This window comes from Perca fluviatilis, chromosome 10, assembly GCF_010015445.1.
Source record: "Perca fluviatilis chromosome 10, GENO_Pfluv_1.0, whole genome shotgun sequence".
Lineage (NCBI taxonomy): Eukaryota > Metazoa > Chordata > Actinopteri > Perciformes > Percidae > Perca > Perca fluviatilis.
The window spans coordinates 4,623,029-4,650,796 of NC_053121.1; the positions used below are offsets into that span (position 1 = coordinate 4,623,029).

A 27,768-nucleotide genomic window follows, 5' to 3' on the forward strand; every position below is an offset into this window, starting at 1 on the left:
CAGTTAAACATAACTGATTGGCTCTATACTGTGTGGGCTGCTATACTGACCAACTGTCACTCTCAGACGACAAAAAAAGGAAACTCTTCTTTCAATCATATAGCATTTGATAGTGCATGACATAATACTGTCTACTAATACGATATGGAAATCAACAGAATAAGGCCTCCTGCACACTGCCTGCGTGGCGTGAGCGCGGCGTTTCTGGTGCGTGGATTTTTCTATGTCTGTTGCACACCAGAAACGTGTCTGATGCGGCGCTGCTGCTGCTAGCCTTGTCTGTACACATGGATGTTTCCCATTGATAAAATCAAACATTAAACATTAATATATACTGATTTGATAAAAGCAAAGACAACATCGGCAGTATTGACGGCAAAAAAGGCTACAGAATATTTCGTTCTGTATTGACAATCGACAATTATTATTATTTTTTTTATATTACATTTATATCTGCATTTATGTCAAAACCTAGTGACTTTCAAACATCAAAATGTCATTTATTACTACGTATTCGTGTCAGAATGACATATAAACATCTTTTTGTATTCTATTTTGCCTGGAAATGCTTCCAACACGCTTGCGTGTCGTGTGATAAATAGGCGTCGGTTCCATTTCTAGCATGCACGCGTTTTCGGCGCGGCTCGAGTCACGCAGGCAGCGTGCAGGAGGCCTAAGGATTCAGTACAGTAATTGACCAATTTGTTTGGGTGTTTGATATATGATTATAGCAATGAAGAAGAAGAAGATACTACTGAAAGCCTTCATAAAAACACTGCTGAGGTATTGGAGACACGGGCGGTTCATGGATCTAGAAATTGATTAAAGAAAATCAAGAAATAATGGCAAGCAGTAGCGACAAAATGTAGAATGACATACAGTTCTTGTCCTACTTGGTCCACGTTTTGGCCCCAAACCCAGTCTTTTTAAATGCCCAGATGATGACAGATGATGTCCGTGGAATGAATGATGGATCTCGGTTTTCTTTCTCCCCTGGTCTGCACTAGCAGAATAATTATCCAAGACTCCATCAGACCAAAAGGAAGCAGTTGATCCAGTAATACACAGAGGCCTGGCGTTGTTGAAGCAAATATGAGTAACTGATTTACACAAAATTAGCTGATAGGACGGAGTTCTTTAAAGAAAGAGAGAGAAAAAATAGTTAACCGATCCAGGAGAGATGAATGTGGAACAAACTGAGCGGACTGCTGTGGTCTCCAGCGCTGACAGATGTTAGGAGGGACGGGATCTTGAGGCCAGATGTTCGCCGATGATCAGGTGTTTATTAGAAGTCGCCACACAATCACCTGAATCAAGCCATCGGTTTTGCTTCCAGGTAGATTTGGATATAGCAGGACACAAAAAAAGGAGTCTTGATTCCGGCCAACACCGGTGCGCCGCTGGTAGGGTGACCTTGCACGGCAGCTGGATTCTCAAAAGATCACGCGTGAACCACCAAAACAATCCATCTTGTCAGGCTTCAAGTAATGCGTTTGTGTCCGAACTACCAGCTTACCGAACCAATCAGCGTCCGGTAAGGAGCTACGGGCAGCTACGGGCGTGGTTTAGGTGTGTGTGACGGCCAGTGTTCAGTCAAAACAGTGGCGGACGTGATAGACAGATGGTTCATCCAATCACCTGCCAGGTATTTTTTTTTTTTTGAAAGTGCCTGCCCTTTTTCCAAACTGTTTCCAATGACGAACGCATCTGGCGCGTCAGGTTAGCGGTGATGGTTTGCAGCCTGAATCTTACTAGGAAAAGGCTCCAGCTAGCTATGGAGTGCAGACATAAGAAAAAGGCTTTGTGTGCTTTTCACATTACGGATGCTGACACTGCTAGTTGTACCTTTTAATAACGCTTAGGTGGATGGGTGAGGTGGTGGTGAACTAAAGCTCTTATTTTGCCGAATTTCCGGTGCAGATGTTTTGTGTCGCTGCAGCCGAAGGAGTGATGATTCAGGCTTCAGCGTTCATGGAGGGGATGCATTCAAGCTGTTTTTCGCTGCAGCCGGAGTTATAATCAACTGCTGATCCATGCACATTTACACAAACAACTAGACAAGATCCAGTATCCATGGAGATGAACATCAGTCGGCAGCATAATAAAAGAGGCATCACCAGGCAAACCCAGAGTAATGAAGGCAGACACCACCAGCTGATCCCAGAGGGGACCTGTTGTCCCCTCGTTACCAGTTGAACAGTGAGTTCTGTCCAAGCGTCATGAAGTAAATCTGACTGCTGCCTCCGGACTGCACAGAGGCAAAGAAGACCTGCAACGGGAGAAAAGACGCAGGTTTAGGAATTATGCTACAGGTTTACACTATTTTCGTGAATACATCTTACTGTGTTGTAGATTTAAGCAGATGCTTAAAAGTACATCTAAACAGACTTGAACTTGTACCTTGTCATTCCTTTCACAGAGGAACTTGAGTTTCTGGGCCTTCTTGTGCATGAAAACTCCCTCCAGGTTCCCTGTGTTGGCTGACCTCAGCTCTATGGCCTTCTCTCCCCAGCCCATCACCTGGTTAGACTGAAGGTAGGCTGGGGAGAGGGAGAGAGAGAGAGAGAGAGAGAGAGAGAGAGAGAGAGAGAGAGAGAGAGAGAGAGAGAGAGAGAGAGAGAAATCAGGCACAATTGAATCCACTCCTCCTGATTCCTATTTAAGACGGCTGGGGTTGTCCATTCTCTCTCTGTCCACACAGCCAGCAGGGCTTGTTTTTGGGTTTAGGTTGTCTTTTCGGTTCTGTTTTGCTTTTCCACACACTATACATGTGTTATTCTATTTTGAAGTAATATTTAATGTGGGTTAAATAAAATGGTTTTAATTTAATACTTTGTGTGGTCTGCCTTATTTTGTCGAAACGCTGACCTGGTTCATCACACACGCGCGCACACACACACACTTATTTTTAGCCCACCCTGTCCCAAATCTGTCTCCACAGAATCCGGGTCAGGGTTAGTTCTCAGGGCTCAGGACAACTGCAGATCTAGAATCACTAGGTCTGACACTAGGAACTTAGGAATATGATGCAGTTGTTAAAATGTGTGTGAGAGCGAAGCTTACCGACCGACGCAGGCATCTCCCCCCATTGCAGCACTGTATCCTTGGTGATGCGGCCGTAGGTGTCGATGTAGACGCCCTCGTCTTCGTAGCAAACCAGAACCTCTGTTCCAGCGCTGTTGGGCAAAATGATGATGGCATGGGGATGAATGGAGCCCTGGATCTAGGAAACAAACACAATATAGACTATTGAACAAAGTCACGAACAAAACTATTCAAATTACTGCAAACCCAATCAGTTGAGTGTGTTTAAAACATAAAGGCACACCCCGACTATAAATGGTATACAAACTCTGACCGTGCAGGTCCACCTGGCCGTGCGACATTTCTGTCGCGCCACGCTCCACTTTATTCCTACGGGAGACGTCAAGCGACTTTAGCGTGCCTGCAAAGCATCCCGGGAAGGCGGCGCTGCATTTGAAAGAATGCTGCGGTCAAAAAGCTGGCCGATGCCCATCTTTATGCAAATTAATCCGTTGAACGTGACGCGACTATCCAACAAAAGTAGAGCACAGGGGAGACTGGAGGAAGTCTCTTGCGGGCCCTTTGTTCTAGACGTCCTACTACAAAAATGCTCAGGAAACTTTAGTTCCGAGTAGCGAAAATGGAGGAGAACATGTCATCGTCAAATCGGAGCTCCATCACAAAGCGGTGGTACTCCCTACACTCCCGCCGGGCAACTTCACCCCGGATAGGGTGAACACAGTGGCGACGACGTGGCTTCTTCCTGCGGAGGTAGAGCAGAGCAGCTACAATGATCCTTCCCTGTTTTCCATATTTATACGCATCACTTTTCCCTCCAAATTTCAAAATTCGAGAGGGAAGAAGTTGGTTTCGAGCAAATGTTTTAAAAACACAACATTCCCCGCTGGCTCAAAACCACGCCCATAGCGGTAAACTTGAGGAACGCCCATCAACGTACAAATGAGGGGAGGCGTCACGCGACACCCAGCTTCAGTCTTGTTGCCAAAGTGGATCCGCAGCGTGAGATGCAACAGCATTCTGCCAACTGTCTGAGAGTTGACATTAAGATGTTATCTGACAATGACTTTCAGTTGTAGTGCCAAAGAGAATAAGGTCCAATTCTTAGGTCACAACACTTACAACCAACCAAAGTTGTAAGACAGTCAAAGGTACAAGACTACAGAGAAAACATGTTCAGACAAGGACAGATGGAATTTTCCTGAAATACAATGAGATACATTTTTCTGGGAAGAAAGATGACATGTGGTTATTCTTTCATAGATGAGGTCTATGGATTCCTAGCCTGGCTCCGCCCTCCTATGTACTTACGCTAAATTTTCATTTCCCTTCAGTACAACGTCTGGGTTTGCGGTATATTCTTGGGTTTTCTCCAGCAAAATTTTTGGCGGTCCAATCAGCGAACAGAGGGAGTGGCTGAGAACGATGACGTTGAGGTTGTGCGCTAGTTTGAGTTGTAGTTCCGTTATGGCGGCGGAGAAAGATGCGAGCGAAGCCATTCGGTCCGTTGCAGCAACGCTGCCGAATATCCAGAAGTTAAAGCCCGAGCAAGAACAAGCTCTGCTGAGTTTTTTTGGTGGCAATGATGTTGTGGCCCTCCTACCCCAAGGGGTTCGGGAAAAGTTTGATTTTCCAGCTCGCTCCGTTAATGGTGAAGGAGTTGGCTAAGGCGAACGCTAGCGATGCTAAGCCGATGTCACGACCAAACGTTAGCGATTGGTTACGGCAGATCCAGAGTGGCTCTGGGCAGATCCAATAGTTTTAAACTTGAACGGAGTACCCGCCTTCAAGGAAGTTAACACTTGTCAGTGGAGAGTGGCCAGACTCTCTGGACAAATGAGTCTGAGACCAGAGTCTGGTAGGACCAGGCTAGTGGATTCCCTGACTGAAGCACAAAGGTCATTTAAATATAAAATTCACTGGCATTGTGTAGAAGGTGACTAAAACTCTCCTGCGGCCAATCTATTATTAGGAAAAACCTTGTGACAGTATAATAATTCAACAAGTCTTTTGCATGACAGCACTTCTGCAACACTCATCTAACAGAAAGGTCATCAAGGTACCACTATCTAAGTTGATGTTTATCAAACCAGTACCAGAAACATGCATCTAACAGCCCAAATACATTCATCTCAGCAGCTTAGAAACATTTATCTTACCAGTTCAGAATTTTTTTTATCTAGCCTAACCAAAACAACAACACATTGAAAATATGTATCTTACAACTGCTCCCATCTAAACAAGGTCACTGCAGAAACCACGCTCCTCCGGGGGAAAACAATTAAGTTCGGCATCACTGTTTTGTTATGTTATAAAAATGTCAGAATTATAGTTTGGCGAGCGAGCTTCATACATTACCAGAGTGTGAGCCACCACAATCCTGAGCATCAGAACAGGCATCCACAGACGCAACGCAAACTTAATCCTCTGCCTTGGAATCAGCATTGTTTGCAGGAAACAGTGGAAGATGCTTGTGTGTGTGTCTGTGTGTGTGTGTGTGTGTGTGTGTGTGTGTGTGTGTGTGTGTGTGTGTGTGTGTGTGTGTGTGTGTGTGTGTCTTTAAGTGGGTGACTGGTGCATGTTGTGTGTGTGTGTGTGTGAGAGTGAGTGAGTGAGTGTGGCTGAGGCTTGTGAATAGGTGAATTGCGTTTAGCGGTGATAAAGAAAAAAATCAGTGTTTTAAGTGAATATGTAGTTCTGTTGATGCAGCTGTGTGTGTGATTGTGGGAAGATGCGCACATAAGAAGAGGTGTGTGTGTGTGTGTGTGTGTGTGTCTTTCAGAGTATGGATATACCGCTACGAAGAAAGCCCGGGCGTGTGAAGGGTCCTCAGGAGTACTTACAGAAAGTGAACTACGAAGATGTCTGAGAGTGAGTGGGTTTTAAGCGCTCTGTAACTGAGTGTGTGTGTGTGTGTGTGTGTGTGTGTGTGTGTGTGTGTGTGTGTTTGTGCCTGTGTGTAAGAAAGAGTGTTGAAAGCTTGACTCTATATGTAAGAGAAAAAAAGGAGAAGAAGCAAGGTGGCTGGAGAGCTGAAATGATATCACAGCAGCAGCAGCAATGTAAGGCACCAGTGTAGTAGGGAGCTGTGTGCAAACTGGCTTAATATACCAGAGGAGGAGTGAGAAAAAAAAGAAAAAAAAGAAAAAAAAACTCTCAACAGGAGCAAGAACAAGTCAAGGACACAAATAGTTAATGATCGTGAGAGAAGGAGGACAGGAAGGATGTATTTTTAGAGCTTATTTCTCTTTTCGTATGTCCGTCTCTCTACCTCTACATGCTCCAACAGCTCGTGTTTATAGAAAGTAGCACACAGTAAGGGTGGCTGGGGCAGTGTGTGTGGGTGGGTGGGTGTGAGTGAGTGAGTGAGTGAGAGAGAGAGAGAATGAGAGAGGGAAAATTGTTGAGAACATGACTGACAGCTGGAGAGGCAAGAAACCCATGTAGTAGACGTTTTCCGTCATCCATGTTAATGGCATGGAATATTTCAAAAATTGTTGAAGTATTTCCAAAATACACTCCATCCTGGACAACTCCTCCCACCCACTCCACAACACACTGGTCAGTCAGAGGAGCACCTTCAGTGACAGACTCAGACACCCACGATGCACCACAGAGCGCAACATTAGGTCCTTCTTTCCTGTGGCCATCAAACTATACAACTCCCCCCTCTGATTGTTACACACTTGAGTGTTAAAACTGGACTCACAATACATATTTCCATATCACATCTCTAAATTGTAAATACTTTTGGACAATTATGTGCAATAATTACTCAGTGCAATAGTTTTCTACTACTACTGTATACTCTATATTGTATGGCAACATAATCTTTTAACCTAATTTTACTTAAATGGTAATTACCGTTTTTTTCAACCTAGACCCTATTTCCCTATATTTTGGTGTGTAAGTGACTGATAGGAATAACAATCTTTGAAATTGGTCCAGTATTTAGTGTAAACGCTGTAACCGCCAGCCACATACCGGGCTGCAATGTAACCCTATGGGGCAAATGCTCACCATCAGTTTGGTCCAGTAAAAGTGCTTTATTTTGCCACTGAAAGGCTCAGATTATTATTATAAGTGTCTGACAATATTATGGAAAGGATCCCTACAGAGAAAGGCCTTTTTAAAACCTCTTTAAGATCTTTCTGTTTAACCAGAAACAGCTCTGAGGTTGCTAGTGCTAAACCCACCAGACTCCATTTAAAAAAACAATACTTTTAGCGTGTATAGAGCCAACATATTTTCACATGTAAATCGGTAAATTATGTGTTATTTCAACCAAAACTAGAGTTGTGATGGTTGGTAAAGTGGAAAGGCGACCCAAAACGCCTTTTCATAGTTTTATTTAGTTTCTGTCGACTTTGTATTTTACGATGCTAAAATGATGATTATTTACAAGGAGTCTGGTGGCTTTGGCAAACGCAATTTCGCGGATGTTTTTATGTTTAAAAAAGGATCTTACTCTTACAGAAAGGTCGACCTCCTTAGAAATCAATGTTGTCAGACACTTTAGTGAACGTAAATACAAGCTGCACAATTGCCCTATTAACTTACGTTGTAGCTTGTTTCTCCGCTGCCGACTGCAGCGATCTCGCTTAACACTGGACCAAAAAGATTGTTGTTCCCATCAGTCACTTAGACACAAACACATAGGAAAATAGGGTCCAGGTTGAAAAAAAAAAAACGGTAGTTACGCTTTAACTTTTTTTTTTATTTCTGCACTTTAACTATGTTACCTTATACACTTATTGGCTTGTTTCTTCTTACTCATATTTTTTATGCCTTAAATCTGACTGGGCGCAAACTGTAACTGAACATTTTCCCTGAGACGATCAATAAAATCAGATCAGATTGACCCCTATTTAGCTTGCATTACATTAGCTTGATTGCCACACTACCACAAAATGATTGAAAGATGAGGAAAATCTTTATATAAATTATTAAGAAGACATACTTTATTGATTCCAGGGGGAAAATAAATTTTTTCACTCAGCTATTTTTTACACATGACGCACACAGGCTTGAAACACACACACACACACACACACACACACACACACACACACACACACACACACACACACACACACACACACACACACACACACACACACACACACACACACACACACACACACACACAACCTATTAAACCATAGAAACCAGAGGAACCTTGTTACCTGCTGAAGCCACCCACTCAACACCATATGTACTGTATGCACAGCACTCATAGGGCACAAACAGTGTATGAACCAAAACAACTAACTACCTTGGAAATGCTGGTTTATACTTTTTACTGTATGTGAAAAAGAGAAGTGTTAAGTTAAAATACCTCGTCATATCCTGAACCTCAAACCTCTGTAATTCTTTCTAAAAAAATAATTATTTAAATAGATGTCAGAATGTGAATGTGAATATGACTCACCAGAGCCTACACAGCGGAATTTACATGCCTACAGACGGAAGAGGAGAGAACAAAAATGACATGCTCCATCTCTGATTGTACCGGCGGTGGGCGATTTTGTTCACATTTAAACACACAAATTCATTCACACAAGCGTCTTTGGAGAAGGAAAACACTTCCATGACTTCTATAAGCCATCATTACTCAAGAAAGTTTGAATCTTATAATTACATTTCATATATTACCAAGACATATCATAATGCTGGGGAAATGCAAGCTGCCATGTTTTGCTAGCAAATGCAGTCAACCCTCATATTAACTAGTCAGTACCAGTACATCATACTATAATTACAGACTGATGTTGGCAGCTCTGGTATTAAGCCCTTTGGTAATTACTGTCCGTCTCTGCTATAGATACTGTAGTGATGGATAAAAAAAATCTCAAACTAGTAATAATAAGCTCTATAATTCATTTTTTGGCTACTATTATATAATAGCAATATATATATATATTGTTTATTCATAGACTGTGTTCAGCACTTTGGTCAACAGTGTTGTTTTTAAAGTGCTTTATAAATAAAGGTGGATTGGATATACATGCTTCTGAAAATTTAATTGGCCGTAACTTGATACCAGAAATGACCACCATGCCAAGTGATTCACAAATGCTTGTACCTTAGAGCCTGAACAAGGCAAAGAGCCACACTAACTATGCTATACTTTAATAGGTTACATTTTGATAATTGTATTACATTTGCAAATCTTAAACTTGTATATAAGTGCCTACATAGCCAGGCTCCCCAGGTGCTCAGTGACCTAGTGGTTCCTCTTACGCCACCTTCACACTGGCACTTGAAATCAGCTCTGATACGGCGGCGAAACGACCGGAAGTCATTCATTTCCTAGATTCACAGACCGCATGCGAATGGGTCAGAACCGATGCAAACGATTGCGGTGCAAAAAAAATGGTGTCCGTTGGTCATCCAGATGCGTTCAAAAAATGTAACTCTTGCGATGGTTCCTATCTGACAATTCGAGCGGAAGTTAGCATTGCTATGGTACTGATAAACAATTCTGAATTCTTTTAATAAAATAAATTATGATTTCATAACGATATGTTGTCATGTAATTTTTTTATTTTTATGATTTCCTAACGTTGTTAGGGCAGTTAATACAATTGCGCGCATTGGCTAATCGACGCTAGTCAGCTAGCCTGAGCTCGCTAGCTGACGTTAGCTAACGCTAACTAGTTAGCTAGCCTGAGCTCGCTAGCTCAAGTGAATTGACGTTATTCATTCAGACAGCATTCAGAGTAACACTTTTCTTCACGCAGCAGCCTTTCTGTTTAAATCTCTAGAGCTCTCAGATGAGAGGTCAGAGAGAACTGGACATTCGGACACTAGCTATGTTTCCATCCACACGTTTTTATCCGAATTAAGTGATATCAAATGAAAAATGCCTTATGGAAATAGTAAAATTCGATTGAATTTCATGAATATCGACTTGTTCGGTCTCATCGGATTTTCTCTTGATCGATATACGGCTTATGCGATAAACGTTGATGGAAACGTTATTTGCCGAATAAATTAATAAATTGTGATTAAGTTTTAGGTCATTTTATGGTTGCGACCTGCCACAAAACGAAGAAGAAGAAGTTTTAGTTCATTTCCGCCCAGTATTTCTGCTCTGTTTGCACACATGACAGGCGTCAACAAAGACAGATGTAGGTGGACGAACGAGGAGACAAGAGACTTCTTGAATTTAATTTACGAGCAAAATATAACGGCTATTTTAGATGCCATAATTTATCAGGAACTCGCGAAGGAAATGACCAACAAAGGTTACGACAAGCCGTGGGATGTCCTGCGGAGTAAATGGAAGGCGCTCAGACAGCGATACATGTCTCAAAATAGACAGTTGTCTCGCAGCGGTGCCGGAGGGAAAATAAAAGGCAAGTTTGGCCAAAGGCCCATCGGAGCTTCCTTGGCCTCTTATATTAACAACTACTTTTGGCTAGCAAAACTTTGTTCGCAAATGTTTGCTTGAATGTTGTGCAATTCAGTGCAAAAATTAATGGAAACCCCTTAAAATGTCTCAAATCAATTCGATATACCAATTCAATCGCAAAACAGCGTGTGACGTCATTACGCACAGGTTTTTATTTGCTTTAAAGCTGTTGGATGGAAACACACTTTCACCAGCTTTATTCGCATGAGTTTTTTTACCGAACTTCAGATAATTCGATTGACAAGTGGATGGAAACTTGGATACAGACAGAATGAGTCGTTCTCTCTGCCATTTTTTTTTCTACTCCCGATTTCTACTATTCTGACGCTTTCAACGGTGTAGTACGACGTCCACTGGGGGGCGCATTGCGTATTACGGAGCGGATTTCAAGTGCCAGTGGGAAGGCGGCGTAAGAGCATTGGCTTCTGTATCGCGTGGAGCATCCAACGGGAACTGTTAGATGCCCTTACATAAATCCTCCTTAGAAAAAACAGCCTTTTCTGTTTGGGGGATCAATATGTGGAATCCGTTACCTACTGAACATAACACTGATCCTGACTGGGATCATTTTAAAGTGATGGTTCGGAGTAATTCACCATAGGGTCCTTTGCACCATGACCTCGAGCCAAACACCCCCCCCGAAGCTTTTTTCACCTGGGTCTAACATTGGGCGAGTTAGCTAGAGTAGCGTTAGCCGCTGAATAGCTTAGCGCGGGGCTAATGGACCCACGTTTGTATCTCTTAAATGACCCCACTAATAATTCCCGAAATGATACCAAAGGTCTACACTAGTATATATAGGTTATGCTCTCATAAAACGATGGATTGTAAAGTTTGTAAGTACACCAGAAGGTTATGTAAATAACACTTGCCTGCTGTCTTCTGCTCTCTGCTGTTGTTGTTGCTGCTGTGAGAAGAGTGCTTAGGGCCGTCTACAAATTACAACACCGAAAAGAGATGCAACAAAAATATTTTTTTATTTAACTTATTTTTTAAAGTAAGTGCTGTAATATAACTAGCAGGAGACAAGTAATAATTGAGGTAAGTTTGGAGACATTACCTTATTTAATCATTAAATTAATAAATATTTTTGTTGTATCTCTTTTCGGTGTTGTAATTTATAGACGGCCCTAAGCAGTCTGACTGCAGGTAGCAGCAGCAGCAGCAGCAACAGAGAGCTGAAGAGAGCAGGCAAGTGTTCATACACTTCTGGTGTACTTACAAACTTTCCAATCCATCGTTTTATGAGAGCATAACCTATATGTACTAGTGTAGACCTTTGGTATCATTTCGGGCATTATTAGTGGGGTAATTTAAGAGATACAAACGTAGGTCCATTAGCCCCTGCGCTAAGCTACTCAGCGGCTAACGCTACTCTACGCTAACTCGCCCAGTGTTAGACCCAGGTGAAAAAAGCTTCTGGGGGGGTGTTTGGCTCGAGGTCATGGTGCAAAGGACCCTAGGGTAAATTACTCCGAACCATCACTTTAAGCTTCTTCTGAAACTGTTTTTGAAGAGGGAGCAGTCCTGTAGTCATGATGAATACTCTGGTATTCCTGTTGTATGTATGAGGAAGAGAGAGAGAGAGAGAGAGAGAGAGAGAGAGAGAGAGAGAGAGAAAGAGAGAGGAAGAGAGAGAGAGAGAGAGAGAGAGAGAGGAAGAGAGAGGGAGAGAGGGAGGAAAAGAGAAAGAGAGAAAAAAGAGAGAGAAAAAGAAAGAGAGAGCGCAATGATAGCTTTTTAAATTAAGCAAAAAAAGAAGATAAAATGTGGAGGAAAACATCTGAACAATGCCACATTGGGTTGGACAGAGTGGGAGGAAAAGAAGAGAAGAATGAAAGAGGAAGAGGAGAGAGTTTGACAGTGATAGACTGAGTGGGAGGAGAGTGGAGGGGGGCTGGTGGTGAAAAGAGGAAAACAGGAGAAATAAAGGAGAGCAATGACTGACATTTGCAGACTGTGAGTGGGAGGAAGAGGAGGAGAAGTGGATCCCGAGAGATTGAGAGGAGTGAGGTGATATGGTTGAATAGGGGATAACAGCTGATGATAGAAAGACAAAGTTAAAGTCAGGTATAATAGAGAGCTCCAGCTACAGAGAGAATAGAATCTATATCATGTACAATCTGAGATCAGAGATCTCTAAATACGTAATACTACAGTTAGTATCTACTGGGTTTTCTCCGTCGTCATAAGGCTTAGGCGCGGAGCATCAAAGCTAACTATATGACTTTTTCTCAGATCTGATGATTGAAGTTGGTCCCCAGTCGACTTCTTTAGCAAGTTTTGTGTTTATATATTATCTGCCCTAGCTTTTCCAACGTTTTAGACACAGATATGGCAATAATAATGGTCCAAAATGACCAAAAATTTTACCTAATGGTCTATATACAATCGCCCCGCTTTCCCAGCATTGCTCGCTAGTGGTATCTCCACTAGCAGTTGTCAGTTTCCGGCTGCTCCTCATTTGCAAAAGGTTGACTGGATTCAACTTTATGCAAATGAGTAGCAGGCAGCTCGACGCCCCGCCTTTTTCAGAGTCCCTGCGACTCTGAAAAAAAAATCGATACACTTGAGTATCGCAATATTTTAAGGCAATATCGATTTATTTATTTATTTTTTTACGTTCAAAAATATTCATGTAAGACGGTGGTGTTAAGTGGTTCACGTTAATGTTGCGTTTAAACCCCCTACTGCTAGATGGCTATGCTGAGACGCACCACTAGTGTCCTTGGCTAACAGCGCCTAACAGTGCAGATTAGCACAGTTTTATGTCGGTTAGCCTTATAACTGGTTTGATTTGCATTGAGAGATGATTTTATGGAAAGTACCCCATGCCAATCTCTAGGTATGGTGAAGGGCATGTGATGATGTGGGGGCTATTTTAATTCCAAAGGCCAAGGGAACTTTATCAGGATGCTGGATCCATGAAATAACTGGCCTTTAAAAATAAACATCTGCCTGCCTCTATGGGAATTTAACATAGGGGTGTACTCAGTTTTGTTGCCAGCGGTTTAGACATTAATGGCTGTGTGTTGAGTTATTTTGAGTTTGAGGGGACAGCACATTTACACTGTTCTACAAGCTGTACACTTAATACTTTACATTGTAGCAAAGTGTCATTTCTTCAGTGTTGTCCCATTAAAAGATATAATGAAATATTTACTAAAATGTGAGGGGTGTACTCACTTTTGTGAGATACTGTAAATGCTGTTTAAAGACTTTAAAAAACATTGGTATTTTTAAAGTCCCCGGGGTCCTTATGTGTCTTCTTCCCTGCAATGCCCAGCCGCGTCCTGCTGCGTCCACCGCATCCACCCGTGCTTTACAGCGCCATGTTACATCCCGCAACGCCCTGCTGCGATGTTCATACACACAGAGTAGTCAGGATCCGGTATAGGAGACTGCACTACTCGATGACACGATGTGCCCTGCTATGACATGAACTACCACGACTACCTTCGAAGTCACTGTTCCATTATCTTTAATGTGACTATTATCGCCACTGTTCATCACACCCGCAACCGGCCCCGTCAGACACCGCCTACCAAGAGTCTGGGTCTGCCGAGGTTTCTTCCTAAAAGGGAGTTTCTCCTCGCCACTGTCGCAACAGCCACTGCTAATGCTTGCTCTTGAGGGAATTACTGTAATTGTTGGGGCTTTGGAAATTATAGAGTGTGGTCTAGACCTACTCTATCTGTAAAGTGTCTCGAGATAACTCTTGTTATGATTTGATACTATAAATAAATTGAATTGAATTGAAAGTGTAATGGCCAAAAATATTACACGGCCCTGATGATAAGATGAACCCCCTTTTCCAACACCTGTTTTTGGAGAAAGACCTTTTTAAGATTAAAAGCATTTTAGAGACCTTGCTCCTTAAATCCTTTTGGGAACATTTCCCCAAGACATTAGCAGTCTTAAATTTGATCACAGGCTCTAATAACAGTAAAACATAACATTCAACTTCACTTTTTTTTTTAAAGTAACCTATTTTTTCAGACAGACGAGACACCCGATCAAATGTATGGAGCAGAAAGAATATGACGTAGACTCTTACATGTGTAGGCAGGTAGAGGTCGTAAGGTGTTCCAGAGTCGACATCGATGGCGTGGAAACCAGACAAGGAGCCGTAGATGACCTTTAACCTCTGGCCTTCCTCCACCGTCAGGTCAACAGACATTGGTTTTTGAGGCAGAGACCTGAATGACTGGGTAGACAAATGCACACACATCAGCAAAACAACTTAGTAGGGAGGTACACTTCAATCGTTACCTTAAAAGAGCCCCTATTATGCTTTATTTGGATTTTTCCCAAATTTTAGTGCGTTATATAGTTTTTTGTGTATGTAAAAAAACACATTTCACGCCAAATGGAGCTTTCTCTCCCACAGACAGCACTGTTTCTCAACTGCCTCTCAACGCTTCGCCCACATTCCCCTTTGAAATTCCTCAACTAGTGATGTCACTGACTGAGAAAGCCAGCACAGTTTTTCATATGTGCCCAGTGGCTTGTTTGAATTTGGCTGATCAATCACAACAGAGTGGGCCAGCTGACCAATCAGAGCAGACTGGGCTTTTCAGGAAGGCGGGCCAAGAGTGTTTTAGGCAGAGGAGCTGCAGCAATGGGCAGTTTAAGAAACATAATATGTTTTTTGAACATCAAAACATGTAAACCTATTCTAGTAGACCCGGAGAGTACAGATATGACGTTGAAAAGGAGTATAATAGAGGCTCTTTAATGACGCATTTTAAAAACAAACAGCAATCTGACTGGAACTAATCAGTAAATGACTAAGAATTTGGAGAGCAGTTGCATTTAAATAGGCATCCTAAGATAGTCATCCTATTACTTCCACAAGGTGGTATATTTTGGGCCTTTCCTGAGGAGAGAGGGTTAAACTACGTAGAAGAAAAAGTAGCTCAGGCCACGAAGGACGCAAAGAAATGGGACACAGCTCTGCTGAGAATGTGTGTGTATGACTCTCACAGCCTGGATGTGTCACGTCTACGTGTATGTGCATGTGTCTGGCTGTTGAAGTGACCCTATTAGATTTTTTATGTCAATGTCTATCAATGTTTTGTCCCAGATGTGCAAAGATGTGGTAAGGAAAGGAAAAGACAACAGAGGACAGCATAGGTAACCTGTTGGTGGTGGTTTAACTACAGCAAAGATCCCAATCAAGGATAAAACTGAAGGAATTAGGAGACTATCTGAGCAAGTTGAATTGTACATGTAACTTCATATGCTTAATTAGGATTTGTCCTCTCGGGATCACGGATGTCTGTATCAAATATCATGTCAATCCATCTAGTATTTCTATTTCTACTTCTATTATATATTTTACTGGTGACGAAAGCGTTGGACAGACGGGGTCAGCCCTATGTTCCCACAGCCCTATGTTCCCACATTTCTAAGATTTTTCTTAAAATTAGGCCCTATGTTAGGTTTAGGGTTACATTCCATTTGTAGTCTATTGCTACTGGATAATAGGTTGGGTGTAATTGGTGAGAAAGGGGGGATAAAATCTGATACAAATTTATGAAAAAGGAACTGTGGGAACATAGGGCCTAATTTTGAAAAAAATCTTAGAAATGTGGGAACATAGGGCCTAATTTTCAGTGACCAAAAAAAAAAAAGAAATCTTAGAAATGTGGGAACATAGGGTTGTGGGAACATAGGCACGCTCCCGGACAGACAGACCAACAAGTCCAACATTGCTATTTCTTCAGCCTTGCAGCTAGTGTAGCTAAAAGAAGATCATTGTATAACTTAGACTGTAGTACACAGTATGTGTGTGACTGATAACACAGAGGATACATTTTCCATTTTATTTAAATGTTACCAACCTTGAAGGCCATGAATTTGTGGTAGGGTTTGGGGGCCCAGGCGTACACCTCCACGGCGTTCTTCAAAGCAATCACTAAGAACTTTATCTTATCGTAACGCACTGGAGAAACAAGATGGACAGAGGACCGTAAGGAGGTGATCGCGGACTCTGCACATGTGGCTCTCAAAGACGTCTACTGAAACAATACTTTTAGCTTACGTTTTGTCTAGTATGTAGCTTGGAAGAGATTGTAGGCCTACCATTTAATGGGCCCTTTGCAGGATGTACTTACCCACTTTATAGTGTACGCAGCCTTCTAGATCCCCTACTGAGGTCCAACCCTGTCTCTTCTCCACCTCTGGGTCATTGTGCAGGATTTTATTCCTTAACCAGGACAGATAGTACAGACGGAGCTTGTTCTTTTTACCTACAGACAAACCGAGAGAGAGAGAGAGAGAGAGAGAGAGAGAGAGAGAGAGAGAGAGAGAGAGAGAGAGAGAGAGAGAGAGAGAGAGAGAGAGAGAGAGACAAGGATGATGGTGAATCCTGTACAGATGAAACTTGACAGAGTCAACGTGAACAGAAAGTAATGCTCTCCTTCCCATTTATCCAGTTACATGCAGTTGTACAAAATACCCTGGAGTATTGATGGTGACAGGAAGGTTATTCATTCCTCAGTGTCTTAATAATAATACATTTTATTTATATGGAGCTACACATGGTACTCAAAGACATTTTACAGTAAAACCAACACATAAAACAAGCATATTAAAAGCAATTAAAAACAATAAAACCAGTAACTATCAGGTGAGAAATTGTGGCACTGACAACTGACTGGCAAAATATATATGTGACATGCTGCTCTGTTACTAGCGTTTCTGTTGCGTGTCAGCTGCGTGGATTGTTTTTATGTCTTTGCACACCAGAAACGTGTCTGACGCGGCGCTGCTGCTGCTAGCCTGGTCATGTATGTTTCCCATTGATTTACTGCACTCAAGCAGTAGTATACTTCATGTTAAACATAAATATATATGATTACGGCAAAGACAATGTCGGCAGTCTTGACGGCAAAATAGGCTACAGAATATTTCCTTCTGTATTGACAGGTGCAATATTTGAAAATCAATAATTGTTTATCATTATTATTTTTTAATTACATTTATATCTGCATTTATGCCAAAACCTAGAGACTTTCAAACATCAAAATGTCATTTATTAATATGTATTTGTGTCAAGATGACATATACGTAAACATCTTTTCCTATTCTATTTTGCCTGGAAACGCTTCCAACATGCTTGCGTGTCGCGTGAAAAATAGCCGTCGGTCCTATTTCTAGCACGCACGCGTTTTCGCCGCGGCTCGAGCCGGGCCTGAGACGTGCGTGTCACGCAGGAAGTGTGCAAACTCTAAGCTGTTAACATGGGAGCTGAAATAAAAACGGACACGCAACGCTCACGCCACGCGGCCAGTGTGTGGCCGGCCAAAGATCATCTGGGACAGGCTTACTCACCGTCCCCGGGGTCAGAACCAAACATGCAGAAGCAGCTTTTAGGTTTTTACGCACCGCATTTATGGAATGAACTTCCTGAACACTTACGATCTGCCCCAACCTGGTGTTCTTTTAAACAAAGGCTTAAAACCTTTCTGGTCGACATTGCTTTTCCTGAGGTCATTTAGAGATGGCCATTTCTCCTGATTTTAAAGTCTTTTAAATTTACTGTTTGTTTGCTTTGTTTTTGATCGTTGAATTTTATGGCATATTTGCTTTGTATGTGCATGCTTATGTAAAGCACTTTGAATTGCCTTTGTGTATGAACTGTGCTATATAAATAAATTGCCTTGCCTTACTGTATGCATGTATTCTACTGTGTCAGTGTGTCGTGTATACCGGAACCTACAGTGCATGTACCTGATATAGTGATCAGCACGTTGAGTCCTTCCAACACATCCATCTGCTGAAACCTTCGTCTGCTGATGAGGGAGTAGACTTTCCCCTGACCACTTCGATCCAGCAGCCACAGACCATTCTCTGTCCCCACCAACAGATTCACACCTGCACAACACAACAGACACACACACACCTTACAACCCACACCCAACATGCTGGGTCATGCATCCATCTACTTTATCTGTAAAACACCAGTAACTCTGTATATTGGTGTGAAAATCCAAAATAAACAATATACATATATGGAGTCTGCGCAATGTCAAGAGGAGGACATTGTCCAGAAAACAAATTCAATAAAGACAGACAGACAGACAGACAGACAGACACACAGACACACACACACACACACACACCAATCCTCCAGAAACAAGCAATTTTTAACTACAAACCCCATAGTCCAGCACAGAGAACCTCAGTGTTGAATTTCTTCTTGTACTTGCGGATCTCTGGAGTGTCGCTCTGCGGACGAATGTTGGTCGGGTTCACATTCACCACAGAGCCCTTCCTGTGGTTCTCTCTCTTGATTTGCTCACCCTTACTGCCCACTGCAAGGGGACGAAAAACTAATTGTGTGAGGCCCTTGGTTGCAAAATTACAACATCACTTTGTAGCTTAAAAGTGTAAGAAAAGAAGAAGAAAAAAATCGGTAAATGTAAAACCGCATTTACATAGTCATTTGGTCCTACTGTCCTTAAGTATGATAACTAGAGAGTATTATAGGCTAGCCGGACAGAATTGTGTGAATTTTGTGTTTATGTTTGAATAGGATTCAGAAAGGACTTGGGCTTTAAAGGGTTAACAATGCATGGTGTGGTTACATGAGCCCAGTGTCTGACAGGGCCCAACAGTAAAACTGTGTTCTCTCATGGAGACTACTTTGTATTGTGTATTGTTTATGTGAGTGGATGTATAGTGTGTGTGAGTTGTGTGTGTTTTTGTGTGTGTGTGTGTTTGTGTTTTTGTGTGTGTGTGTAAATGTACTCACCAGGGCTCTGTGGTGGCGATGATATGGGGATCAATCTTGGATCGATGAATGACAGGAAGGAGGAAGAGGAAGATGAGGAGACGTTTTTACCAGTAGGACTGCTGGCGGCCTGATGATGAACAAGAAAAAAAACGGTTTATTCCACACCCTCATTCTTATGGTTTGATTTTGGCTATTTATGGCTTCATACGTCAGTGACAACAACTCTGCCACCTTCTAACATCACCAACAACCCCTGGGTTCTCTTTCAAGCCTTCATTTATTTCACTCTCTAAACATTACTGCTACAAATGCATTCTACCAATTCTCATACGCGATCTGTGCTGCCTGCAGCAGTCGTGTCGCCTGGCCGTCAAACGTTTCAACGCATGCGTGATACAAATAGTGTAGGGAAGCCGTCACAGATCGCGTACCGACAGATACCGTGGCAACTAAACTGTGTCACCATCTCCCTCTGGCGGACAAACGTAACTAACGCAACTAGTCACCTTGCTTTTCAAATGCTCACGAACACTGCTCTCTACTCCTTTGAGGTTTTACAGCCTGCTTTTATTCAAAATGCTATTTCTTGATAATTTCGGGACAAAACTCTTAAAAAAAAATTTAAGTAAACTTATTTTCAGGTCAATGAGCGAATTGCTTTTACTTTCTCAATCAGTGTCAATACAAGACACGATGATGTCCTATCGTTGACTTGGGCTGAAAGGTTAATCGTTTTGAAATTTGAAACTGCGATTTGAAAGAATGTGATTAGCTAACCGGAAGAATAAATCAAATGTGAACTATTTAGTTGAATGTTTGGTGTAAAAATTTTTTAGTCCTCTTTCTATTATTATATTTACTATTTAATGTTACATATCAGAGATTGTTTAAAGAAATGTCCTATTTTCAGCGGATTTAGTTTGTATTACTTTATTTAACATGATCGTAGTAGAAGGTGCAATATGTATTAAATCGTTATCGCAATATCTGGCAGTACAATTGCAATGAGATTTTTTTTCTCCCAAAAAGTTAAATGTGTTGATTAACTAAAATATTCTGTCTGTCTACCTGTGTCTCTCTGACCGCACATTCTTCCAGATAAACTCACATGTAGGTCCTGGTGTGTGGGGGATCGAGGGGCTGTGGGTGACTGCGAGTAGTTGAGTTCACGTGTTTGCCGCTGCTGGCCCAGTGCATTGTGGGTAGGACTGGAGGAGGACGTTTTCTGCAGAAGGTCTGGTAGCAGGTAGGTATCATCTGAACCTAGCCGAGAAATCTGTAGGACATAGTAAGAGACGAAGTGTAACGTAAGGGGGGGTGGGGGGGGCTTGTTGTCATCAAGGTAGGAATGACCCCACAGGTTTAAATGCCTGCGACTCTCTCCCAGTAGAACAGAGAATGGCTAAATCCCAAGTCTCTTGTTTGAAAGCTCCTCGCTTAAAACCGGAAGTTGTTATTGACCTACTTCGTGAAGGCCGTCTCAGAGCGCTTATTCTTGCCCTGGGGAGCGAGGATGGAGGAGGGATCTCTGAGGAGCTATGAGCGAGGATACACGAGAGCAGCCTTCCTGAAAGCCGTGCTAACTCCCCCCATACAGCCGATGCGCTCACGTGACGCTCCAGGGGAAAGGACGTCTCCACCATCTAAAGATGCATTTCCTCGTTTCCTCTCTCCTTGCATGATTTCCTTGCGTCTCTCCCTTGCCTCCTTGTGGGATTTCTTTTTAAATTTAGTTTATTTTGGCACAGTACAGGCAAAAACAACAACAACAAAAAAATCCGCACCAAACACATCTTTCAAAAATTAGTGTAAATGATTCAAACAAGGATTCCCATGTTCAAAAAGTAGTAGTTAAATAAACTGTTCTTGTCCTACCACCTTTTTCTATTTTTGTACTTTGGTTACAAGTTAATTCTTCCCCTAATTGAATGTGTATACACACACACACACACACACACACACACACACACACACTCACACACACACACACACACACACACACACACACACCTAACATTTATTTCTTCTTTCCATGATGGACTAAGACGCAAGGAAGAAGCAAGTGAAGGAAACGTGGATTCAATTTAACGAACTGAGACATAGCCTATGTGTGGAATTCATCGTTCCACCATCTACATCAGTCACCCCCCTCGAAGAGTACGACTATTGCACCCTCTAGCTAGTGAAAATATCAATGCAAAGGGGAATTTGGAGGAGAAACAGGGGAGCAGTGTGTGTGTGTGTGTGTGTGTGTGTGTGTGTGTGTGTGTGTGTGTGTGTGTGTGTGTGTGTGTGTGTGCGTGAAGGGTACCTGGTTAAGATTGTGGTGAGGTTGCAGTACGATGCCATCAGGTATTCCTCTGAAGTATTTTCCCTTTCCATTGGACAGGCCAGACCTTGAAAAATACACACGGGTCGAGGTTATAGACCAGAGCCTGACCGCAGGGACTGCATTTATTAGTTGGAAACGGCATCAAAACATCCTCAAGATCAATGGCCACGAAAACCAGGCTCATTAACTTGCTGGGATCAAAAGTGAAACCAGAAGAGACATCATTTATGTCAAAAATAATAAAACCACTGTAATCTATTTACCCTCGCCATAAGCAGGCCTAAAATGCATTGCGTCACAGTAATAATCCAATTCACTTTAAAAGGGCATGTTTGTGGGAATGTAAAGTGCAAACCAATGACAAATTTAGCTTGACCCAGCCCGATTCAAGGTTTAGACGGTCCAATAAATCCTAAATTAAGACAAGGGATTTAAGCTTCCATTTGAACATGTTCAGTTTTATTTTTTTAAAGGGGTGATAGAATGCACATGGGGACATGGGCACAGAGGGGAACGTGTGTGTGTGTGCGCATGTGCGTGCTAAGCTCAACCAATCAGCATGCAGCTCATCTAAGTATTCATGAGCAGACCATATAAGGCAGAAAAGCAGCAAATGAGACATTTTAAGCCTTAAAAGGTCTCTTTTGCTGTTTTTTTTTTTGGCCCATGACAGCTATCTTTTCCTATTAGGAGACCTTAAGGAACAGCGTGAAATACCGTATATAACCATTCTACCACCCCTTTAAAATATGTCAATTAAATGTGTGTTTTCTGTTTAACTTAGCCTTGGTAGTCAGCATAAACATTTGCACATACATTTCTAAGTAGATGCAGCGGAATTCTGAGTAAACCTAGCGCATTTTTTACCCAAACCTTTCTCCGATTCTTAATATTGGTTACACAACCCATTTTGCAACAGGACATCTTTCATAACAGCGTTGTTTGGAAACAGTGAAAGAATGACTCAATTCTTTGTCACAACTGTCCCCAGCCAATCTGATTTTCAGTTATTTGGATTAAAAGGAAAGACTGGGTGAAATGCAGCGGGGGTTTTATTTTAATTTTTTTTAACAATATGATACGCACAAAGGAATTATTATACTGATGAAGCTCTCACCTGTTCCGCTCTTCATCATCACTGCTGCCGACCTCGTCGCTGGATGAGGAGTATTCCGTGGCCTTGTTAAGCCGACTCAGAGCAGATCTAACACCCTGCATGACAGAGGTGAGGAACATTATGCAAATGAGGTAAGGTGAGTCCGAAGATCAAAGACAGAGCGGAGGGAGAAGAAACAAAAAGTAGACTTTTGTTAAATGTGGTAGAGATGAAGACGCGAATACAGAAAATGGATTCTACATCTAAGGAAGAGGGACCTACCGGAAACACTCTGAGGTCATTTGAAATTGAACATAGAAAGGGAATTTTGTGTTTCGTGAGGATACTGCTCCTTATTGTTAATCAAGATCATAGGTTGATTTTTTTTCTGATAATGTTACTGCCAGGGCTGCAGCTACTGATTATTTTAGTAGTCGAGTAGTCTACGGATTATTCCATTGATGAATTGAGTAATTGGATAAGGCATACTTTTGCTTTATTAAAGAGCAATAGTAAATAGTGGTTTGTTTGGCTGAACATAGAATAGGCAGTGCCCTACCCTTCCTAAAGGGTATTTACAATATCCCATAATACACATATTTAATATTATTACATGGTTTTAAATGCACAAATAAAAAATTCTAATTCAACATTTCACTTTTTTCACTTCAAGTGTATTTTATGTTTTCGCGTGACAAATACATTTGTATTGATTGATGAAATATACAAAAGAGAAAAGATGTCCGGTCTCTTGAAATGAACAACTAACCCAATCAGCCTACCAGTTCTTTGGACCTGCCAAGTCGGCCGGGTGATGCCAAAACTGGGGACCCGCGCCGGACTCGGCGCATGAGCTCTCATCTCAACTAGCAATCATATTGAATTGACGTTAAATGCACGGCCCTACCCACAACACTGTAAGCGTGTTGTTTTGCGGCAATACAAAAATCATCCGTGCGGAAATACAGTGGGCTGTATATATAGTTAAATGGATTATAAAAAGCCCAAACATTGCATCAATAATTTTTTGTGATCGAATTACTCGAGGAATCGTTTGAGGCCTAATGTGTAAAAAATGGCCTAATGTGGCAAAAATTCCAAAAAATAAAAAAAATAAAAAAGCATTTACTTGTGTATGTCCACTGGTCACGTTTTCTTGTGCCCTCCGGTGCTGCTGGAGACGGTGCTGTAGCAGAGGACTCTCCAGTTTGAAGTAGCCTACAAAACACACACACACAAAATTAGTAGCAGTTGTGAAAATAGCAGCAGGGTGTGGTTGAGCAAATTACTGGTAAGTTATAATGAGGCCGTTGTCAACAACATTATCATTCATTTGGATTTGACAAACCCCTGAGGGAAATATCTGACTCTTAAAGGGGGCAACCATTATATAGCATTTTCAGGATTATACTTGAATTTTGTGTTTGTACTAGAACAAGTTTACATGCTTTAATAATAATAATAATAATAATAATAATAATAATAATATAATAAAACTATATATTTTTTATATTTTTCACATACTGCCCATGGCTGCTGCACCTGTATTCACCCTCTGTTTGAGACGCTCTGTAGGAGATCCAGTCTCTTTAATCCCTCCCCCCGAAAAAGCCCAGTCCGCTCTGATTGGCCAGCGCGCTTCCTGGAATGTCCGGAGCTGTAGCTACTGCAACAGGGTATATAGCAGGACTTTGTACCGTGAAAAATCACCAATAAAGGCTTCTAAACCAAGTGCTACCCAATCAGACATGTTTCAGCAGTAATGCGACCCGGAATTGGGGAGAATTCAACAACATTGGCAGCCAAGATGACATTGTTTACTGCCATTAGCCATGTAGCTACTTTAGTTAGCAGTTGACACTAATAGAATATAGCAAATGAAGGATTTTAAAACAAATACCACTAACAGAAAATGTTTCAGGAGTAATGTGACCCGGAATTGGGGAGAATTTAACTAACTAACTAACTGCCGTTAGCATGTAGTTACATGGGACAATGTTAACACCGCAGTGGCTTAAAAAAAATAAAAATAAAACACTCCAGTCCTGTCTTCTTCTTCTTCTTCTGGCCTTCAGGCAGATTAGAAGCCTTGCGGCAAATTGCTGCTTCTCACAGGACAGTTTAAGTTACATACGAAAGTATTGTCAAATTCAGTGGAGTTGTCCTGTTGCAGAGATATAATCCATGACGACATCCACTATCTCAAATTGATATTCAGGGGGATTTAGTAAGGATCTCAATGTCATGTTCTGTATTTCCATGTGACACAGCGCAGTGAACAACTGTTCTCTTTCATTTTTGTATTTTAGACAGTCCAAAAGTACATGTTGAACAGTTTGTTTCTGTTTGCAGGTTCCACAAAATCCATCCTCATGCTTGCCCATCTTTGCCTGATCCCATGCAAGTCCACAATGCCTGAGTCTCAGCCTTGTCATTATTACAGAGTGTCTTCTTTCTTTGCCCAAATAGCACTGCTCTGCCTGTACCCTATTTTGAATTGAAAAATAATGACGACCCCTCTTTTCCTTTTCCCACTGCCTTTGCCAAACTGCTGTAACATTTTTCTTAATGACATGCCGGCGTTCAAATATCCCAACACATACCCTTAAATCAATGTCTCTTTTCTGTGCCATTTTATCTACCTTATCTGCTATCCCGTTCCCATCTATCCCAACACGGGCACGCACCCGCAGAAATCCCACCAATCCTCCAGCCTTCGACCTTATACAACAGAACCATCACTTCCATAACAAGGTCTGGCCTGGCTCCCCAATTGCTTCCTATCAGAGTTTTTCAAACGGAGGCCGAATCTGAACATATGACCGCTCTCCTTGGCAGCACTTCCTCCACCCACTCTAGTGCCCAAATTATAGCTATTAGCTCGGTTGTATAAACTGTCGTTTGAGCTGTACAATTTCAAGTTGAGGGATATAAAAAGCAAAGGCCAGTTTGTGGATCTTGAGATCCATCTGTGTAAATCTATGATATGTCTCCCAATGCTCACCCAGCCTTTGTTTAACCAACACAACAATACACTACTTTCAAGAGGTTTTATATTTTCCAATATACTGAAGTCTGTTTCTGGGGTGGGCAGCAACCATGGAGGTATAACTGCCCAGTACACTTGCGGGGCCACACCGGCCTCTCCTAGTCCCAGTCTCGCCACCTTTTTGCGCATGTTAAACAAAAAAAGACTCTTTCTTCCTCTTCCCTGATGCCCATTCCCAAGCATTATTCAGAACTGCTTTTGCTGGGTGCTCTTCTATATCCCCACAATTTAACAACATACTGCATTGCCAGTTTCTCTCGCCAAATTAACAATGGCAACTCCCCCATCTCAGCCAGTAAAGCTGCAACTGGGGTTGTACGAAGGGCCCCCACAAGTGTGATTCAGCTGCTATTCCATAACATATACCGTACAGCCATAGGCTATTCTTGACCTTGTTATTGCTCTGTAAATCATTAGTAGTGAATCCCTGTCAGCACCCCATGTACTACCTGAGAGGGAACGCATTACATTCATCACTTTCTCACACTAATTAACAACATTATTGATCTGTTATCCCCATGTTAGCCTCTCATCAAAGTGCACTCCCAAGAATTTAAATCCTTAGCCCTTTCAATTGCTTGTCCATTACATAAATAAACCATTACATCACTTTTCTTGTTACCAAATATTACATATTTTGATTTATCCACTGTGATTTTAAATCCCCATTTTTCACCTTGATACCTTGTTTAGGGCTACCTGCATTTGCTCAATTGTTTTTTTGATATTTCTGCCCCTTTTCCAAATGGTCCCGTCATCTGCAAACAGGGAAAGTCCGAAACTGGTCTCAATATCCTGAAAAATATTTTGCAATTTTGTAAGCACATAATGTAATCTGAAAACTGCTGCCCTGATTAAAAAAAAAACAATGCACCTGATGTCAGCTGGTATTCTGTCTGTAATGGAGTGGAATGGAAATTTCTAAGTGACCCCAAACTTTTGACTGGTAATGTATAATTATGTGTAAAATAATGAAAATAGTTAGTTACAAAATGGAGAGAAATGTTATATTTTAAATTAGAACGGACGAAAACGGTATAGCTACTTGTTTTGCGCAAACACGTCAGCTCTAATTGTGCGTAAGAGTGCTCTTGAGTGTGCGTAGATTCTGTTCTTACCCAAGAACAAATCCCTAATAAGAAAACATTTGGTGAATGCCAGAGTCTTCGTGAAAACTGCGTAAGTGGGGTTTAAGAACACAATTGTTCCTAAGAACATTTGGTGAATGAGGCCCATTTATCATAGCAGCTGTACAGTAGGTTTTTGGAGTGACGCAGTAAAGCTACCGGAAAACCAATCAGCTGAACGAGTGCACACACTAACTCCGTAGCAGGTGAGAGGAACTGAGAGAGAGTTAGGAGATAATTCTTTGTGACCACTCTGTCAATTCCAACAAGCCCTTTCAAACTACATTCAAGTCATTTGATTGGAGCAGCTTTAATGTGTTGACAAATGGGGGTCACATTAATGGATTTGTTGGCCATCAAGCTGTTTGAGAGCTGGCCACTAGATGGCACCAGAGTTCCTGTCTCTGTCGCTGCTACTACTGGACACTGGCTTCAAAACTCTGCTAGCACAAAAATGATGGCCACTGTCCTTCCAGCACATACCAAGAGTTTCTGGAAAAAAATAAGTAACACCTTCCCTGGTTACACAAATCATATATACAGTATATATCAACGCTGCCAACACCCTTTCCAAGAACAGCATACTTCAAAGAGGAAAGCTGCTTTTTCTCAGTTCCATCATGAGCAGATAAAAAGCTGCTATTTTTTTTTTACCACGGTACATGTGTGTGAGTCTCTAGGAGAATCTGTGATCTGTGGCTCCGAATAAAGAAGGTCGAGGCCCGCTGCCAAACTGAGTGGGCGGCATCAAAAGCTGTTACCTCTCAACTACACACGCGCAGGGACACTTTGAAATACTAAACATATTCTCCCCATCGCCCTCTCTTCCTTCTGTCTCTTACAGCCACAACAAGAGCTTTGTTGCTGCTACGCAAAGATGACACGGAGAGCAGAGCTTTGAAAGAGACGAGTTGCTTCGAGACACACAGGTATAGCTTTGAACTCATTACTCTGCTCTCGCT

The 27,768-nt window shown here is 41.9% G+C and overlaps 1 protein-coding gene across 3 annotated transcripts in view; it reads right to left on the bottom strand.

The window, feature by feature from the left end:
• Nucleotides 1-545: 545 nt before the first annotated feature.
• si:zfos-2326c3.2 (mitogen-activated protein kinase kinase kinase kinase 4) overlaps nt 546-27,768 on the bottom strand; it is a 101,485-nt gene continuing 74,262 nt past the window's right edge. For all 3 annotated transcript variants that reach the window (XM_039812906.1, XM_039812907.1, XM_039812905.1), the window contains 13 exons: nt 23,760-23,848; nt 22,652-22,746; nt 21,514-21,598; nt 20,311-20,478; nt 19,221-19,329; nt 18,625-18,780; nt 18,197-18,340; nt 16,579-16,713; nt 16,306-16,406; nt 14,517-14,666; nt 3,064-3,223; nt 2,401-2,540; nt 546-2,269 (listed from right to left, as the gene is read on the bottom strand). In XM_039812906.1, the coding sequence (XP_039668840.1) occupies nt 2,186-2,269; nt 2,401-2,540; nt 3,064-3,223; nt 14,517-14,666; nt 16,306-16,406; nt 16,579-16,713; nt 18,197-18,340; nt 18,625-18,780; nt 19,221-19,329; nt 20,311-20,478; nt 21,514-21,598; nt 22,652-22,746; nt 23,760-23,848 (1,616 nt within the window). In that variant the 3' untranslated portion in view covers nt 546-2,185. The remainder of the gene's footprint in view (nt 2,270-2,400; nt 2,541-3,063; nt 3,224-14,516; nt 14,667-16,305; nt 16,407-16,578; nt 16,714-18,196; nt 18,341-18,624; nt 18,781-19,220; nt 19,330-20,310; nt 20,479-21,513; nt 21,599-22,651; nt 22,747-23,759; nt 23,849-27,768) is intronic.